This window comes from Anabrus simplex, chromosome 1, assembly GCF_040414725.1.
Source record: "Anabrus simplex isolate iqAnaSimp1 chromosome 1, ASM4041472v1, whole genome shotgun sequence".
Classification (NCBI taxonomy): Eukaryota; Metazoa; Arthropoda; class Insecta; order Orthoptera; family Tettigoniidae; genus Anabrus; species Anabrus simplex.
This window is the reverse complement of record NC_090265.1, coordinates 237,645,158-237,662,785: the sequence shown is the minus strand read 5'-3', so window position 1 is coordinate 237,662,785 and position 17,628 is coordinate 237,645,158. Positions and strand designations below refer to the sequence as shown.

Genomic DNA, 17,628 nt, shown 5'->3' with positions numbered 1-17,628 from the left:
TATTACATATGAGTGTCTTGGTAGCCGAAGAATGAATAATGTAGATTAACTATGTTTTAGTAGAAACAATAAATGTTGACAGAGCAGACCCATTGATAACCTGTTGTGGTGTTTATTTGATGAGATAGTATTGTCAGAGAACTACTGATCCGCAGCACATGTATCACATAGAACAAAAATTTGTTGATATAGTTAATGCAATACTGAACATTAAATGACAGAATCTTTTTTGTCTGAGTTCTAAGCTTAAATATACGACAGTGGTTTTTCTAGGCACAATGACAGTGTACTTGAAGGAAAACCACTTGTTTCCTTGCCCAACATGCTTGTAGCTGGAGGGTGGAATATTCGTACAGTATCCGGTGTAAGAAGATAGTTGAATGGGATTGTGCTTAGCGTGGAAGTGTGGGGAGATAGTACCCGCAGGGCCCCTCGGTGAGTCTGCATGGCTTCCATTGTGTGAGATCTTTTGCTTTCAATTTTCCTATCTGAGCTTTCTTGGTCAACACATTTTTTTTCTTCTCTTCCTAGTCTTTCATTTTTACATTTTCACACCATTCATAGGCCTTCCCTTTCTTAATACCTACCTCCTTAGGAGGGTTGATTTTTTTTCCTTTACTCCCATGATTGGAGTTACGAGAGGATGATTTTCTCACTGTTTTTATCCAATACCACCACCACCCTTCTCAAACTAAATTGTCAGAACAAAGATCCCATTTGTGACTTCCGATCTTCCTCTGTAGCAGGATTTCCCAAATTTTTTGTGTCTGAGGCCCCCTCAGCATATCCCATGTATGTCCAAGGACCCTGTAGCCACAGAACGTAATATTTAATTCAGTAAACAAAAGGCAGAATTTTGTGATATTACCATTTCTAATTTTATTTGTATAATATAGGCCCAGTATTTACTTTCCTTTAAATGTTTAAAGTTTAATTTAACTTCATTTACATGCAGATATTACAACAGTTGGGATCTAGAAACTTATTTGAGAAAATTCTCTTGACACAGTTGTTGATTGAATGGGATTTATGGTGCTGTTTTCCAAAGACCAAAGGTCTGGTTCAAGTGTAGTCACACTACATTAGCTCCGTTCTGTACTTCGTTTACATTTGTTTGAGAAGAGAAAAGTTACACTCACCCAGGCATGTTGTCATGAAGGCATTGAATGCAGTGTGCCCTTCTAGAAATAGCAGGGTGTAGGGGACTTGCGTGGATCCGGAAATTGATCAGAGACATGGAGCTGTGATACAGGGTCTTAAAGAAGAATCGTGAGATACTTCGGCTAATTGATCTTCCTCAAAGAAAGGCAGTTTATGTTCATTTTCCCAGAAAGTATTGCTGATCCGCAAGATTTTCTCAACCAGAGGTGGCAGATATTGTCTTGAGTGTGGATCCTAGCAATATCTGATGTTTCACCATTACATCCCTTACACTGTCTAGTAGTATTTCTTCATCAGCAGACAGGAAGTCATAAAATGTTGTGAAAGAAACAAATTTGGTTTTGGTGACTCGGTGTGGCCATATATTCATTTTCCTTATTGTTCTATTTCTGTCTTTGACTGTGAAGAGTGTGACTTGCGTCCTTGCAAGACTTGAATTCACTTCATTCAAGCGATTGAATATATCTGCTAAATAAGCAAGTCTCACATGACGTGAGAAATTATTGAAGAAATCTTTGGAGTTGGATGTCATATCGGGAAGAAATAGCCTAACTTAATCTCACCGTTTAAATAAACAGGTCAAAATTTTGCCTTTCGACAGCCACCTAACTTCTGTATGCAATAACAAAGATTCATGGTCACTCCCCATCTCCTCGCATAGCTTCGAAAATAATATGGGATTTAGAGGGCGGCTTTGATTATTAATTTTCACAGCTTCTTTCAGCACATCATCCAGTTCTGGGGACATGTTGTGAGTTACTAGTGCTTTACGGTGGATTCAACAATGCGTCTACGTGCATGAGGGACGACAGCCTTCAGCGTGTGCAATTGCGCCTTAATATTTTCCAGATAAGGCCCTAGTGTCATCTATAATTAATCCAATGTATTGATCCCAGTTAAAAGTTAATTTTCAGTCATGAATATGTTGACGACCTCAAATATACTTTCACCATTGGCTTGTGTTTGTAAAAGTGAACAAAGCAGCAAATCCTCGTGGATTGTCTTTTCAGTTTCTTGTCAGATGAAAGTTAATAAGTTTGTCATTTTAGAAATCAGTTCTTTCGTCAAGCTGCAACACGTCGAATTCACCTGTTTCCACTTGTTCCAACAATGCATCTCTTACATTTGCTGCCATTTCTTCTATTCTTTGCTTGACGGCGTTATCATACAGCGATATAGCACCCAATAGTTTTGAGTACTTTTTATCAAGTACAGTATTTGCCATCAGTTTTAGTATGTGCTTGGCCATGTTTTACAATTAGGTAATAGGGAAACTCGATATGATGCTAAAAGTACATTTTCCTTGACTCCCAAAACGCTGTCCATGAGCACTTTCTTCGTTTCATGAAGTTCAGCAAGTTTGTTGCAAAAATAATCGGTTGGCTTGTCAGCTGCACTGCCATGCATGATCTGGAGATGTCGTTTTAATTTCATTGGTTTCATATACTCATTAAATAAAAGGTCACTACACAGCACACACTGGGGCTTGTTTTAAAATACAAAATTCAGCACGGTGAATCCCAGTTCCACATTTATCTTTATATTTCAGACGTTTTTCACTTGTTCAACAGTTTTCCAGCTGGCAGTTGGGATTCCAGAACACACTCGGTTGCATCTCTTTTCGAATGAGACACACACTTCAATGAACCTACTGTCAACCATTGATCTATATTATAATCTGTGTGTGTTATTATATTTACACTTTGTTACTGTTCACTTATGGGTTTCTGTGGTTTTAGTACCTGGAAAAGAGAAGATGAGTCTCTATATAATATAAAATTATGGACCAGGTGTAATGTTTCATACACCTAATACAAACTAAATTCTGGCAGGATTAATTGTCGTTACGACCTTGCTCCCATTATTCAGAATAATTGAATTATAAGTACTTGCATAGATATGGTATTGTCTAGCATGTGATGATTTTTCTTGGCTTAGAAATAAGGGCAGTGCCATGATTTAAGGAATTACTATGATTTGTACACATTTTAATGTATGTACTTGATAATACACTATACAACTGTAGCCAACTATTTTCATTAGTACATAACTGATATAAGTTTTTAAATCTATTCATATTGTTAATCATGTAATTTTTATGTAATTTTTAACAGAGCCATTTCATTGAGGAATGTCAGTGGAGTGCCCACGAGGAAGCTCTAGCCCTGTGTGCTAAACAAAACTTGCATCAGACTGTGTACTTCCTGAATCGAGATCTAAGTTTCATGAGAGATGTAAGTATTCTAAAATAACATTAGATCCTGTATAGGAAGCCTCTATTATTGCAGTAATTGAATCGGCTGGTGGAAGAAAGACATAAATCATTTATTTCATTTTTTAGGAGAAAGGAAAATGTTTTCCTGCTGCAGTTCTGTCTCTGGACCCAGTTATTTTTGGCTGCATAAACTACATTCTGCAGTATAACAGTTTGAATAATGTAGATTTTATTCCTTTCTCCACTTACTAGCTTATTTCAAGACATTTTGGAGTTTTATGGAATACAGTACCAATATTGTATGAAGATACAGTAGAAGTCCGTTACAGTAAGAATTCATAACAGCAAAAAATTTACTTGCCATAGTGGATTGTCGTTATATCCGATTTTTCATAAAAGTTTGGAAACAACGCCACATACAATGAAATGGCAATCACTTTGTTCAGACCTTGTATTTTTGTGAATGATGTCCATACTACAGCTTACTAATTAGTTATTTTTCTAATTCCAATACTTCGTGAATGTGAATGTTCAATTTCATTCTAAAAAATTGTAATAGTATAACTCCAGAGGCTTCTATGGCAAACACTTCAGTCTTCTTGTTCAAACAGCTATGATAATTATGTTTTGGGTGTTAACAGTATATTATAAAAATATATTTCAATCACCAGTAGAGTTATGATAACCTTTTCGCTATAAATTTACATGGGAATAGCCTTTCCAAAATTTAACCAGATGTGAGAAAATAAAGATTAACCTCTGAAATCAGTGATGCACAACACCATATCTTTAGATGAATCAAATTGTTACTTAATTTCAGTACATAGCATTCAAATTAAGTGATCGTTTACTTCAGCCTTTATTTCTAATGAGTTAACAATTGCTGTTAGCCACATTATTTACGCATTTGTTACGAAACCATGTTCTCCCGTTTCATTTTGAATTTTGTTTACAGTACACCATTAGTCATCAGTTGACAGGTATTACTACTAATAGACTCAAACATCGCTTTCGAATGTCGATGAGAGAGCTTGCTAATGTACATAGCGAGAAAACTATACCGAAGATGATCGATCCCATTCAGTATAATTGCTGGAATGCATAAATATTGATAACAGAAAAAATAACACAATTACTTGTAATAATGGATTCATCGGTGTTGGGTTCTTGCTGTGACGAAAGCATAATACACTGTTTAATATAGGAATTTTCAAGGGAAAGGAAAAATCTTTCGCTATATGTCATACTCGCTGTAGTGGTCTTCTACTGTAATTCATTTGAAGGCAGAATTGATCAGTCTGCATTATCTACTCAGAGAGCATGATTTTATTCATACATCTTTCCACAATATTAGCTGGTTGATTTATTGTGATTCTGTATATAAAATGCACAAAAAACAAATTTGATCACTTTTTCATATATTCATACTTCCACGATAGACATACTCTACATACTGAAATGAAAACAGACATGCAATGAAAACAAACCACCTCCTTTGCAGTAATTAAAAACTGAAGTGAAAATTGTTTTTTGGACACTCAGTACACTAAATCAGTGCCCAACGTGTTATAAAAAAAAGAGGTCCAAGGTCATACACCCAAATGACTACGTGGTAATTAAGTGTCGTAAGGAGAAATATTGCCATCCCCTGCATGGATAACAGCTTCACAACGCCTTCTCATGCTTCTGATAAGGTGCTGCATATCAGTTGAAGAAGGCGTCCCCACTTTTCCAAAAGGGCATCTTCGAGGACTTCGAATTCAAGTTGGGACGTCTGGATGGCCACTCCACTTGTTGCACATGGTGCTCTTGCAGGAATCTCTGAACAATGTTAGCATCATGTGTTATAGCATTATCATGCATGAATACTGCATTTTCTGCAAGTTGCCTTACGTTAGGAATCACATTTGGCACTGAGATCTTGTCAATGTACCGTCAACATCATTACAATATTTATACGGATGGGTCCCAGATTAGCAAAGGAAAAGCTGGATGGTTTGTAGGATGTGCTTTTGTAGTGCTACAGAATAACAGTGAGGTGTATGCGGAAAAATTTAGACTTTCTCCCTCATGGTCAGTCTTTCAAGCAGAACTGTGCACTGTACAACAGGCAGTTATGTGGATTAAGAAAGACAGTTGTGCTGCGCAAATATTGAGTGATTCTCAGGCAGCTTTGAAAGCAATCCAAGTAAAATACAACTTTCATCCGGTAGCTGTTAATATATCATCACACATATTAGGCTACAGTAAACCTATCTGCTTGAAATGGGTCCGCGATCATGACAGAGTAGAAAGAAATTACAGAGCTGATGAACTTGCCAAAGCAGCTGCTACTTCTTCTGACACTCTGTTGATATATGAAAAGTGCCCTGTGTCTTTTGTAAAAAAGGAACTGAGAGAGTATACACAAGATATGTGGAACAACCAATGGATCACCAGCATAAACAGCCGGCTAACAAGTGACTTGTTCTTTACACATATTCAAGACAGACTACAAAATAGATTATTGCAACATGAACATATAAGTTTCTGACAGGACATAGAAAGTTTGGATTGTACTTCGAGAGGTTTAGAGTTAATATTTCAGAAGCCCTATAGCTGACCCGTGAAATGCCACAAACTGTTCCTCATCTTTTATTTGAGTGTCCAATTTTTGACAGGAGTAGATATGAATTATTAATGCATTTAAACAAGTGTAATATTGAATACCAAGCACCTCTCACTATGGTGTTTCAGAGAAGATACTGTTATAAAGTGTTTGTTAAATTTCTCCACCTCATTTATAAGTCATCTCCGTTTTAAATGCAATTGGCATATATTAACTATTTATAGCCCTAATATACTACTTGTAAAATAGGGTTTGTAACTGGATATTCAATAATAATAATAATAATAATAATAATAATAATAATAATAATAATAATAATAATGATGATGATAATGTACGATCAAGCCGTTAAGAATCCACTGAAAATGAATAGGAGATTGCTTTTTGTGTCAAGACTTATGCCTGCCAACACCATAACAGATCCATCTACATAAGCAATGGTAGATTGTAAAGCTGTCAGATGAAAAATTTTTTTTTGCCAGTGGTTTTACGTTGCATCGACACAGATAGGTCTTATGGCAGTGATGGGATAGGAAAGGCCTAGGAGTTGGAAGGAAGCGGCCATGGTCTTAATAACGGTACAGCCCCATCATTTTTGTGGTGTGAGAATGGGAAACCACGGAAAACCATCTTCAGGGCTGCCGACAATGGGATTTGAACCCACTATCTCCCGGATGCAAGCTCCAGCCGCGTGCCTCTAACCGCACGGCCAACTAGCCTGGTCAGATAAAATCACTCCCCACAGCTTTTCCAGACTTGCAGACAACCATCTGAACAATATAATGCGGAACATGATTAATCCAAGAACAGCACAGGACACCACTGTCGTTACTGCCAGTGCACATGATCTCTAGTAACTGCAGTCTCCTGCCATGATGTCATCTCTTCAGTGCAGGTACTTGAGTGGGTTGTTGGTATCTTAGTTGGGCCTCTTGAACCCTATTTCTGACTGTGTGGTCACTAACTCTTACTCCGGGGTTGGTGTAAGTCCACTTGGAGTGCTTGTGGACCCATGCCAGGGTGCCTGGCAACACTTCCAGTCTCCTGGAAACAAATCGTATTCTAAGCAACTTCTATCATTCTGGCAATGTACCTCTGCAAGTAGTCTTCTTGAAGCAGTGTAAGTACACAAGTAGCTTAATTCAAAAACAACTGCTTCCCCCATTGCCTACTTGAGTTCGTATGATCAGCCGTGTCTTTTGAACACACACACAGATGAACCTTTACACACACTTTGTATTGAGGTACTTGTACCTTTCAACTCCCAAACATGTCAATGGAGCCCTCTGTTATGTAAACAGGATGTGCTATTGCCATAATAGTCTAATTCCCATCCCACAAAAGCATTCGTTTAAGTATTTAGGAACATCTAAGGACATGACTAAAATTTCTTTTTCGAGCCGTGTATTACAGTACAATGGTATATACAGGGCTTATCAGAATTATACCGACAAAAGAATCGTGTTGTATTAATAACGATAGTGCAGTCAGATGGTGGAGAAAATTTTCCTTGTTGAGAAAATGAGGTTACTTTGTTACTTCTGGGCACGTGATTCAAATTGACGAACTCGCCGTATTTGCTGTACCAGAGTACAATCTGCTGCTGTGCTTCTGGGAAGAGAAGGGGAGGGAGGGGAAATGGGGTGTGTGATGGCGACAGAGATAATGCTCTGCGCGTGTGCACAAATTTCCTCATTTGATTCGTACGGGATTGCCCTTGTCTCCTACAGGCAATATCCATAGTTCATTCATTAAACAGCCGTAACTGCACACCCTGTACAAGAACACACTGTAATTAAGACACATTGGCAGTCAAGGAATGCACCAGATCGTTTCTCCTCTCATCTGCTGGTCACAGTAATGTTCTTTATTTTTTAACATGCTTGAAGATGCAACTTTACCACCCCACGATTGTGTATTCCTTCACTCACAACATTGTAAATGGAATGAAATACTGAATGAAGGAAACAGTACCCTGAAAGCTTTGATTACAGTACATGTTCAATATGCCCCCCTTCCTACTTTGATGCACAGTTCACAACAGTGTAGTAGTGACCTTTGGACTCCGTTCAGGATGTGTGGTATTACAAACTATCCACTGTAATTACTGCAAGCTATTGAAAATATGAAATGTATAAACGGTGAGTAAAATAAGTATAAATACCAAGACTGGGTGCCACCTGTAAAACAATTACAGGAATATATAACTATGTAGAGCAATGAGTGACTCCCTCTCCCAAGGCGACGGTCATCAGGCTGACGAAGCTCCAGACTTACTTTATAACCTTACCTATTTACCCCTGAAATTAGATGTGGGTAGCATGCCAGGTTCATCCTCACTCCACTGATAAAAAGATTTACTGCAAGTTTCATTCCATGACTTTACTCCCAAAATAATAAAATAAACAAAATAATAAATACCACAATAATCATCACTTGATGAGACCCACTTCTGATTGCCGTCCACAAAGGCAACTTACAAACAACTACGACCAACATAAATCATTACTTGACAAGACCTACTCGTTTGTCGTTTACAAAGGCAAATATTCACACTACTACCAACAACAAAATCATTACTTTCATTAGATATATATTTCTTAAAATACCTCCAGGTAAGAGTCGCATTACACTCTCCACTGTTACAGAACAAAAATCGTATTCTGGTAAAGAAAAGTACGACGACTTTCTCTACGTACAGATGCAACCTTCTTTACGAAGAGTATCCCTAACCTTATTTACACACTTCTTCATTGACGTCTTGAGTCCTTCCCGACTGCCGCACAGGTTAGTGTGACGCCTCACGTTGGAGCATCCCTAACCTTATTTACACACTTCTTCATTGACGTCTTGAGTCCTTCCCGACTGCCGCACAGGTTAGTGTGACGCCTCACGTTTCTCCAACTGAAACTGCATTCTCGGCCGACGATTTCCTTTACCAAGAATTAGCTCTGTCCATAACCACACATCCACTACCAAATGTAGATTCGGTACGCATCACCACATCCACTGTACATTATCTCGTAGAAGAATTATAGTCTAATTATTATACAGAGTTAGAATTACAAATAAACACTTAGTAGCATCTTTTACATAACGGCCACCAGAAACTCGTAGCATCAGCGATATTTAGCGTGCTCACTCCGTAGGTGAAATATACTTAAGAACAATAGAGCATCGCCTAGGAATCTGCGCAAAGTAGCTCCCGCGCGCCGGTCCGAGTGAGAAACACACAGAATCAAGAACACAAACACGATCAGAAACAGATTCAGAGTCAGAATGAATTGCCGCACATGCGTACATACTTATATAGGCTTGCTGCACGTGGTTATAGCGTCCTGAAAAGTTTACTAGTAGCAACGCTCTCACAGGCACTTCTTCACGCGTCACTCAGTCAACCCAACCTCGCTTAAAACAAAGCCCTCGTATTGGCTATCGTGCATCTGATGTGACATCGAACGTCCACTCACGTACATCCACATTGATCCACTCCAGTCTTTGTTGCAACACATTCAACTGACTTCAACCGTCCTTCCCGATATAGTCACTGTTTTCCCGGTTGCACAATCCTTACGGCTAGGCCATATTTACAGACTATTACCCAAACGGAAATTTATACAAAATATAATGATGCACATATGCAATATTCCCTAACTACACATTCTTCTTATAATATTACGTTTTTACATTCTAAATAAACAAAATTACATGATTTTCATGACTTTAACATTACAAATTATTTTACGAAATTTCTTAACCTAAAATTTGGGGATCGTACTTTTGTACGGTTACACCACTTCATAGTTATATCGATGATATAATCTAATGGTTTCGTAAGAAAATATTTTCCACCTAATCGATACCTTTTATTTTGTCTTTGGCAATTTATATTATAATTAAAATAACAGTACATGTTTCGATCGCTTTGCGATCATCATCAGCTGTATACCCAAAAGCTTAGATAAAAAAGCATTAAAGTAAGCACATAATAAAAATCTTTCTCTACGTATAGATGCAACCTTCTTTACGAAGAGCATCCCTAACCTTATTTACACACTTCTTCGACGTCTTGAGTCCTTCCCGACTGCCACACAGGTTAGTGCGACGGCTCACGTTTCTCCAACTGAAACTGCATACTCAGCACTGACATGATAAGGAAGAATAGGAGAATGACTACACAATTTAAAGATTCTAACAGAAAATTTAAACTGGAACTCGTACTGAAGGTCCAATATCATTCCAGTTTTGGCAATAAAATTAGCTCCCGAAATGAAAGGTCAAGATAAATCTTTTGCCACTAGCATGGGCATTTTTCACGTGAAATTACGGATTGTAATTTTGACATTCAGACTTCCAATCACATTCAGTGAATTAGAGTTAGCCGTATGGGAGGTTAAAGACACAGGTTTTAAAGAAGGGAGCTTACAAACAGATTTTACAGAGTTATACCAATTTTCGCTCATCAAGGTGAGGCTACTTCCAGAATCAACTAAAGCACAATCAGGTTCATTGTTCACTTCAAGGCATATGTAAGGTAATTTACATGGAGGAATAGCAGAAATACCACAAGATTATGGGAAATTGACACTTGGGTCAAATACAGGTCTATCATCAACTACAGGATTGTGTGAGTCATCATCTAGCTGACAGCGATAACAGATGAAACATGAAGATACACTATGAGGTTTGGCACAAGAATTGGCGGTTAGTCATCTGGAATTGCCATTACCAGAACGCCCAGAACCGGAAGAATTGCAAGGACACTGTCTAGAAAAATGTCTATTCAACCCACAGTATCTGCAAGAATTAGTCGAGGAAGAAACTCTACCCACATTAGGGTTTGAATTGCCTAAGGGCTCAATCTTAGGACAATTCCTCTGAAAATTTTCAATTTGACCACCCACGGATGGTTTTGAATTGCCTAAGGCCCCAATCTTAGGACACTTCCACTGGAAATGATCAGTGGATCCACAGTTGTAGCATGCACGCAAATTACGTGGCTTGGGAGGAGAAGAAACGGCACTAGTGACCTGAGAAGACATGCTCATAGGAGGAGGAGCTAATGCAATGCGTAGCTGGTCGGCATACCTAATGCCTGTAGGATGTTAAAAGGTTTGTTTTTTTCACCTATTCAATACATATAAATTTTATAATTTAGGAATTTATTGTAGATTCCACTTGAAACATGTTTCGCCCTTCATTGAGGGCATCATCAGTCAAAATATCACCTCAAGGTAAAAAATCAGGTAACTGGTTAGTAGTAGACATGTACAAATTAATACATATTATTAACAACATACAAAAATTAAGTATGGGAAATAGTTGCACAAAAGTGATGGTTGTACATGTAGGTTTATAGATGAAAAGTCAGCACCAATGCCTAAAATTAACATAGTAGAGTTCTGCAGTGGTGCTCTGGAGAAACAGTTGACGCAATCATATGATAATAAAAAGTTTAAAAATATTTACATTATAACAATTAAGGGAGAAAAGGTGTAGTGTTTGGCGTCAATGTTTGTAACCTAAAATTGATGTCAAAGGTTGGTAACTATACAGTATTTACATTGTTCTATTGAACAGTTGAGATAAAGTTTTAAAAAATATTTACATTTAACATTCAGCGTAAATGTTTGTAAATAAAAACTAATGTCAATGGTTGGTAACTATATAGTAATTACATTATCTAATTGAATAGTTGAGAATTTACAATTATATACATAATTACACAAGAGCAGTTGGTGCGCAAGGATAAAAAAAATTTTAGTACCAAGTGCGTCCTGATGTTTTAGAGGTTGGAAGAAGGAAATAGCATTGACATTTCAGAAATATGTAGAGCAGTTTCTATTAGTTAAAAATCACCGGGGGTAGGGAAAATTTCATAGCCAAATGAGGTTTTATAGGCATCAAACTGAAAGTTTTCCAGTTGCAGCGCCGAGATCGGGACGGAGACTGGTCAGTGTGGCTGGTTATTCATGGGTAATCCGTGCGTTTGAACGGCAACAATGGTGAACAGTTAATAGTGGGTAATTGCTAATTAGGAAAAATGTTGCGGGTTGAAACTTCCGCTTATTCTTTTAGTTCACTTCTGTAGCATCGATTGTGATGTGAAGACCTCGGTGTGAAATGCCGGTGAGACAAAATGATATTGTTCCGTGGAATAAAGTAAGGTGGACTACGGGATGAAGTTGTTGTTCTTTACTGGTCTGGTGAGATAGAATAGAGTTGCTTGTGTTGTGGACTGCTGCGGAGAGATTAGAATGTATAACGGCAACTGCAGAGTCAGAGCATTATGGCTGGGGTGAGGCATCTTCTTATTCTGACTGCGAAGAGAAGCCGTAGTGGCACGCCATATTTGTGCCGATGTGCGCTGGGTTCCGGCGAGTTGTTGAAAGTTGTATTGTATGAAGTGGAAGTTATCTGTTGTGTCGCTGAGATGTAATTGTTGATGAGAATTGGTGGACTATGAATGAGGCTCAGTCGGTAATACGCACATACGGTTAGCAATGGCGGCGGGAGGCGTGGAGAGCTTTGGGGGGGAGGGGCATGGGCGGAGTCATGCGCAAAGGTGAGCTGTCAGAATGGAGGAAGGTAGAGTGGAGGGGCGAGCTTGTTGTGTATAGGGAGTGCAGGTTGATGTAGTGTTGGTTATAAAAAGAGGGGGGGGGGGGGGATAAGGAACCGAAAGTTACGCGGATAATATTGATGCCATTTGTTAATGTGGTGAATGTTATTTGCTTGTGCTGGGTGTTGTACTGCTTTTGAAGGTCGAGTGGTTCTTATTTCTCGTGTTGTATCGGTGGGGTCGTGGTGGAGGGGGAGGTGCTTGGGTGAGAGGACGTGTGGGCTTGCTGTTGTTGTGTGTGGGGGAATTGGTCGGAAAGGGGGAGGTGGGGGGTAGGGGGGTAATTGTCGACGTGCTGGGTGAGTTAGTTAATGTGGTATTGAGGATTTTAGACAAGTTGTTGCCTTGAAAATTTATTTTTTGTAGTAAGGTGGGAATTTGTTCATAAAGGGGGTTTTTTAAATCTATTATCTCGTTGAGGTTTTTATCCTTGTTGAAGTGTTGGTCTAGATAGATGTATAGGTTCTCAAACTCAGTCATTAGTTTGCCTTTCTCGACTTTTTTTAGGATTGTTAAGTCTTGTTCTATTGTGGTGAAGTGGTGGCCAGTGTCCCTCATGTGGGTGCTCATTGCGGAAAATTTATTATGTTTTTGGGCATTGTAGTGTTCTAAATAACGGGTTTGGAAGCTTCGGCCAGTTTGTCCGATGTACGAGGAGTTGCATTGTGAACAGGTGAGTCTGTAAATACCTGAGCCCGCGTAGAGGTTTCTTCTTGGGTTGACAGAGTTCTGGTTGAAAAATATGTTCTGGTTCGTGTTCTGCGTTTTGAAAGCAATGTTGACTTCGTGCTTTTTTAGGGAGTTGGCTATCTGGTGGATGACTGGATTAGTGTATGTGAAAGTTGCGTATTTGTGTTTATTGGGTTTTATTGGGGAAAGATTTGTTGTTAATTTTAGTTTTACCTTATTGATGATCTTGTTGATCATGTTGGTGTTGAAGCCATTGAACTTGGCAATATCTGTTATGTAATCAAGTTCTTTTTTCAGATTGGTAGGTGAAAGGGGGATTTTTAAAGCTCTGTATATTAAGCTGTAGTAAGGGGCTTGTTTATGGGAGTTTGGGTGTAAGGAATTATTGTTTATTGTTAGTGGGGTGAAGGAGGGTTTTCTGTGTATTCGAAATTCAAAAGCGTTGTCCATTCGTGTGATGTTGATGTCTAAAAAATTGATGGAGCCGTTGTCCTCATCTTCTTTTGTGAATTTTATGTTGTTGTCTAAAGTGTTTAGGAATGTGAGGATGTTGTCGCTGTTGTTGCACTGTTTATCGATGATTACTAGTGTGTCGTCGACATAGCGGAGCCAAAGATGAATACCATTGATGGAATTTATAATTTTATTGTGTTCTAAGTTGTCCATATAGATGTTCGCTAGAATGCCAGAAATAGGGTCTCCCATAGCTAAGCCCTTTTGATGGTAAATCTTGTTGTTGAACGTGAAGTAATTATTGTTCAATACAAAGGTTAATATTTTAATGAACTCATCAATTTCTATTTTGCTTAGTCCACTGTGATTGGAGAGGTTGTTTTTTATGATGTTGATGGTTTCGAGAACTGGGATGTTCGGATACATGTTAGTGATGTCAAAGGAACATAGAATGTGGTTTGGTTGCAGTGTAAATTTATTCAGGGTTTGACATAGGTCAATTGAGTTCTTAATGGGGTATTTGTTGTTGAATTTGTAGTGTTTTTTGAGAAAGTAGTGTAGAAACCTTGAAGTTTTATATGTTGGACTGCCTCTACTGTTGATAATTGGTCGGATGGGGATGTCTTTTTTGTGGGTTTTGGGTAAGGACTTGGCTGTGGGTAAAGTTGGATTCATGTTGACTAGTTTAAAGATTTCTTGGTCATTTAAGAGGAAAGTTGAATTTTTGAGAAGGGTTTTCAAGTTGCGTTGTACTTTTGGTATAGGATCCTTGTTGATGGTGGTGTAGGTTGTGTCGGAAAAGAATTCTTCAGTTTTTTTGATGTAGTCCTGTTTGTTCATGAGTACAGTTGTGTTACCTTTGTCGGCTTTTGTTACTATAACGTTATTGGTGTTTATTTTGGTCTTTAAGGTATGGATTTGTTTTGAGAGGGTACTGTTTTTGTTGGTTTTTAACTCATTAACTAGGGAGGGCAGTTTCTTTTTTATTTCGTGTCTGATGTCATTTTGTTTCTCTGTGGTGATCTGTTTACTAATGTTGGATTCTACTTCTGCAATAGTGGTGGTTAGGTCATCGATAGTATTGGGGTTAGGCCAATTGTGTTTTAGGCCTCTGTTTAGGAGGTTCATTTCTATGTCAGAGAAGGTGGTGTCAGACAAATTGATGGTGGTAGGGGTGTTGTTTGAAATAATGGATGTAGTATCATTGTTCTTATTGTGGTTTGATGTGCTTGGTTTCCGACACAACCTACACCACCATCAACAAGGATCCTATACCAAAAGTACAACGCAACTTGAAAACCCTTCTCAAAAATTCAACTTTCCTCTTAAATGACCAAGAAATCTTTAAACTAGTCAACATGAATCCAACTTTACCCACAGCCAAGTCCTTACCCAAAACCCACAAAAAAGACATCCCCATCCGACCAATTATCAACAGTAGAGGCAGTCCAACATATAAAACTTCAAGGTTTCTACACTACTTTCTCAAAAAACACTACAAATTCAACAACAAATACCCCATTAAGAACTCAATTGACCTATGTCAAACCCTGAATAAATTTACACTGCAACCAAACCACATTCTATGTTCCTTTGACATCACTAACATGTATCCGAACATCCCAGTTCTCGAAACCATCAACATCATAAAAAACAACCTCTCCAATCACAGTGGACTAAGCAAAATAGAAATTGATGAGTTCATTAAAATATTAACCTTTGTATTGAACAATAATTACTTCACGTTCAACAACAAGATTTACCATCAAAAGGGCTTAGCTATGGGAGACCCTATTTCTGGCATTCTAGCGAACATCTATATGGACAACTTAGAACACAATAAAATTATAAATTCCATCAATGGTATTCATCTTTGGCTCCGCTATGTCGACGACACACTAGTAATCATCGATAAACAGTGCAACAACAGCGACAACATCCTCACATTCCTAAACACTTTAGACAACAACATAAAATTCACAAAAGAAGATGAGGACAACGGCTCCATCAATTTTTTAGACATCAACATCACACGAATGGACAACGCTTTTGAATTTCGAATACACAGAAAACCCTCCTTCACCCCACTAACAATAAACAATAATTCCTTACACCCAAACTCCCATAAACAAGCCCCTTACTACAGCTTAATATACAGAGCTTTAAAAATCCCCCTTTCACCTACCAATCTGAAAAAAGAACTTGATTACATAACAGATATTGCCAAGTTCAATGGCTTCAACACCAACATGATCAACAAGATCATCAATAAGGTAAAACTAAAATTAACAACAAATCTTTCCCCAATAAAACCCAATAAACACAAATACGCAACTTTCACATACACTAATCCAGTCATCCACCAGATAGCCAACTCCCTAAAAAAGCACGAAGTCAACATTGCTTTCAAAACGCAGAACACGAACCAGAACATATTTTTCAACCAGAACTCTGTCAACCCAAGAAGAAACCTCTACGCGGGCTCAGGTATTTACAGACTCACCTGTTCACAATGCAACTCCTCGTACATCGGACAAACTGGCCGAAGCTTCCAAACCCGTTATTTAGAACACTACAATGCCCAAAAACATAATAAATTTTCCGCAATGAGCACCCACATGAGGGACACTGGCCACCACTTCACCACAATAGAACAAGACTTAACAATCCTAAAAAAAGTCGAGAAAGGCAAACTAATGACTGAGTTTGAGAACCTATACATCTATCTAGACCAACACTTCAACAAGGATAAAAACCTCAACGAGATAATAGATTTAAAAAACCCCCTTTATGAACAAATTCCCACCTTACTACAAAAAATAAATTTTCAAGGCAACAACTTGTCTAAAATCCTCAATACCACATTAACTAACTCATCCAGCACGTCGACAATTACCCCCCTACCCCCCACCTCCCCCTTTCCGACCAATTCCCCCACACACAACAACAGCAAGCCCACACGTCCTCCCACCCAAGCACCTCCCCCTCCACCACGACCCCACCGATACAACACGAGAAATAAGAACCACTCGACCTTCAAAAGCAGTACAACACCCAGCACAAGCAAATAACATTCACCACATTAACAAATGGCATCAATATTATCCGCGTAACTTTCGGTTCCTTATCCCCCCCCCCCCCCCTCTTTTTATAACCAACACTACATCAACCTGCACTCCCTATACACAACAAGCTCGCCCCTCCTCTCTACCTTCCTCCATTCTGACAGCTCACCTTTGCGCATGACTCCGCCCATGCCCCTCCCCCCCAAAGCTCTCCACGCCTCCCGCCGCCATTGCTAACCGTATGTGCGTATTACCGACTGAGCCTCATTCATAGTCCACCAATTCTCATCAACAATTACATCTCAGCGACACAACAGATAACTTCCACTTCATACAATACAACTTTCAACAACTCGCCGGAACCCAGCGCACATCGGCACAAATATGGCGTGCCACTACGGCTCCTCTTCGCAGTCAGAATAAGAAGATGCCTCACCCCAGCCATAATGCTCTGACTCTGCAGTTGCCGTTATACATTCTAATCTCTCCGCAGCAGTCCACAACACAAGCAACTCTATTCTATCTCACCAGACCAGTAAAGAACAACAACTTCATCCCGTAGTCCACCTTACTTTATTCCACGGAACAATATCATTTTGTCTCACCGGCATTTCACACCGAGGTCTTCACATCACAATCGATGCTACAGAAGTGAACTAAAAGAATAAGCGGAAGTTTCAACCCGCAACATTTTTCCTAATTAGCAATTACCCACTATTAACTGTTCACCATTGTTGCCATTCAAACGCACGGATTACCCATGAATAACCAGCCACACTGACCAGTCTCCGTCCCGATCTCGGCGCTGCAACTG

General features: G+C 38.9%; 1 protein-coding gene across 1 annotated transcript in view; it reads left to right on the top strand.

Moving 5' to 3' along the window:
* The window catches only part of LOC136886224 (uncharacterized), a 905,658-nt gene that overhangs the window by 730,111 nt on the left and 157,919 nt on the right, over window positions 1-17,628 (top strand). The window contains exon 13 of the mRNA XM_068231034.1: window positions 3,276-3,395. Coding sequence (XP_068087135.1) covers window positions 3,276-3,395 — 120 coding nt within the window. The remainder of the gene's footprint in view (window positions 1-3,275; window positions 3,396-17,628) is intronic.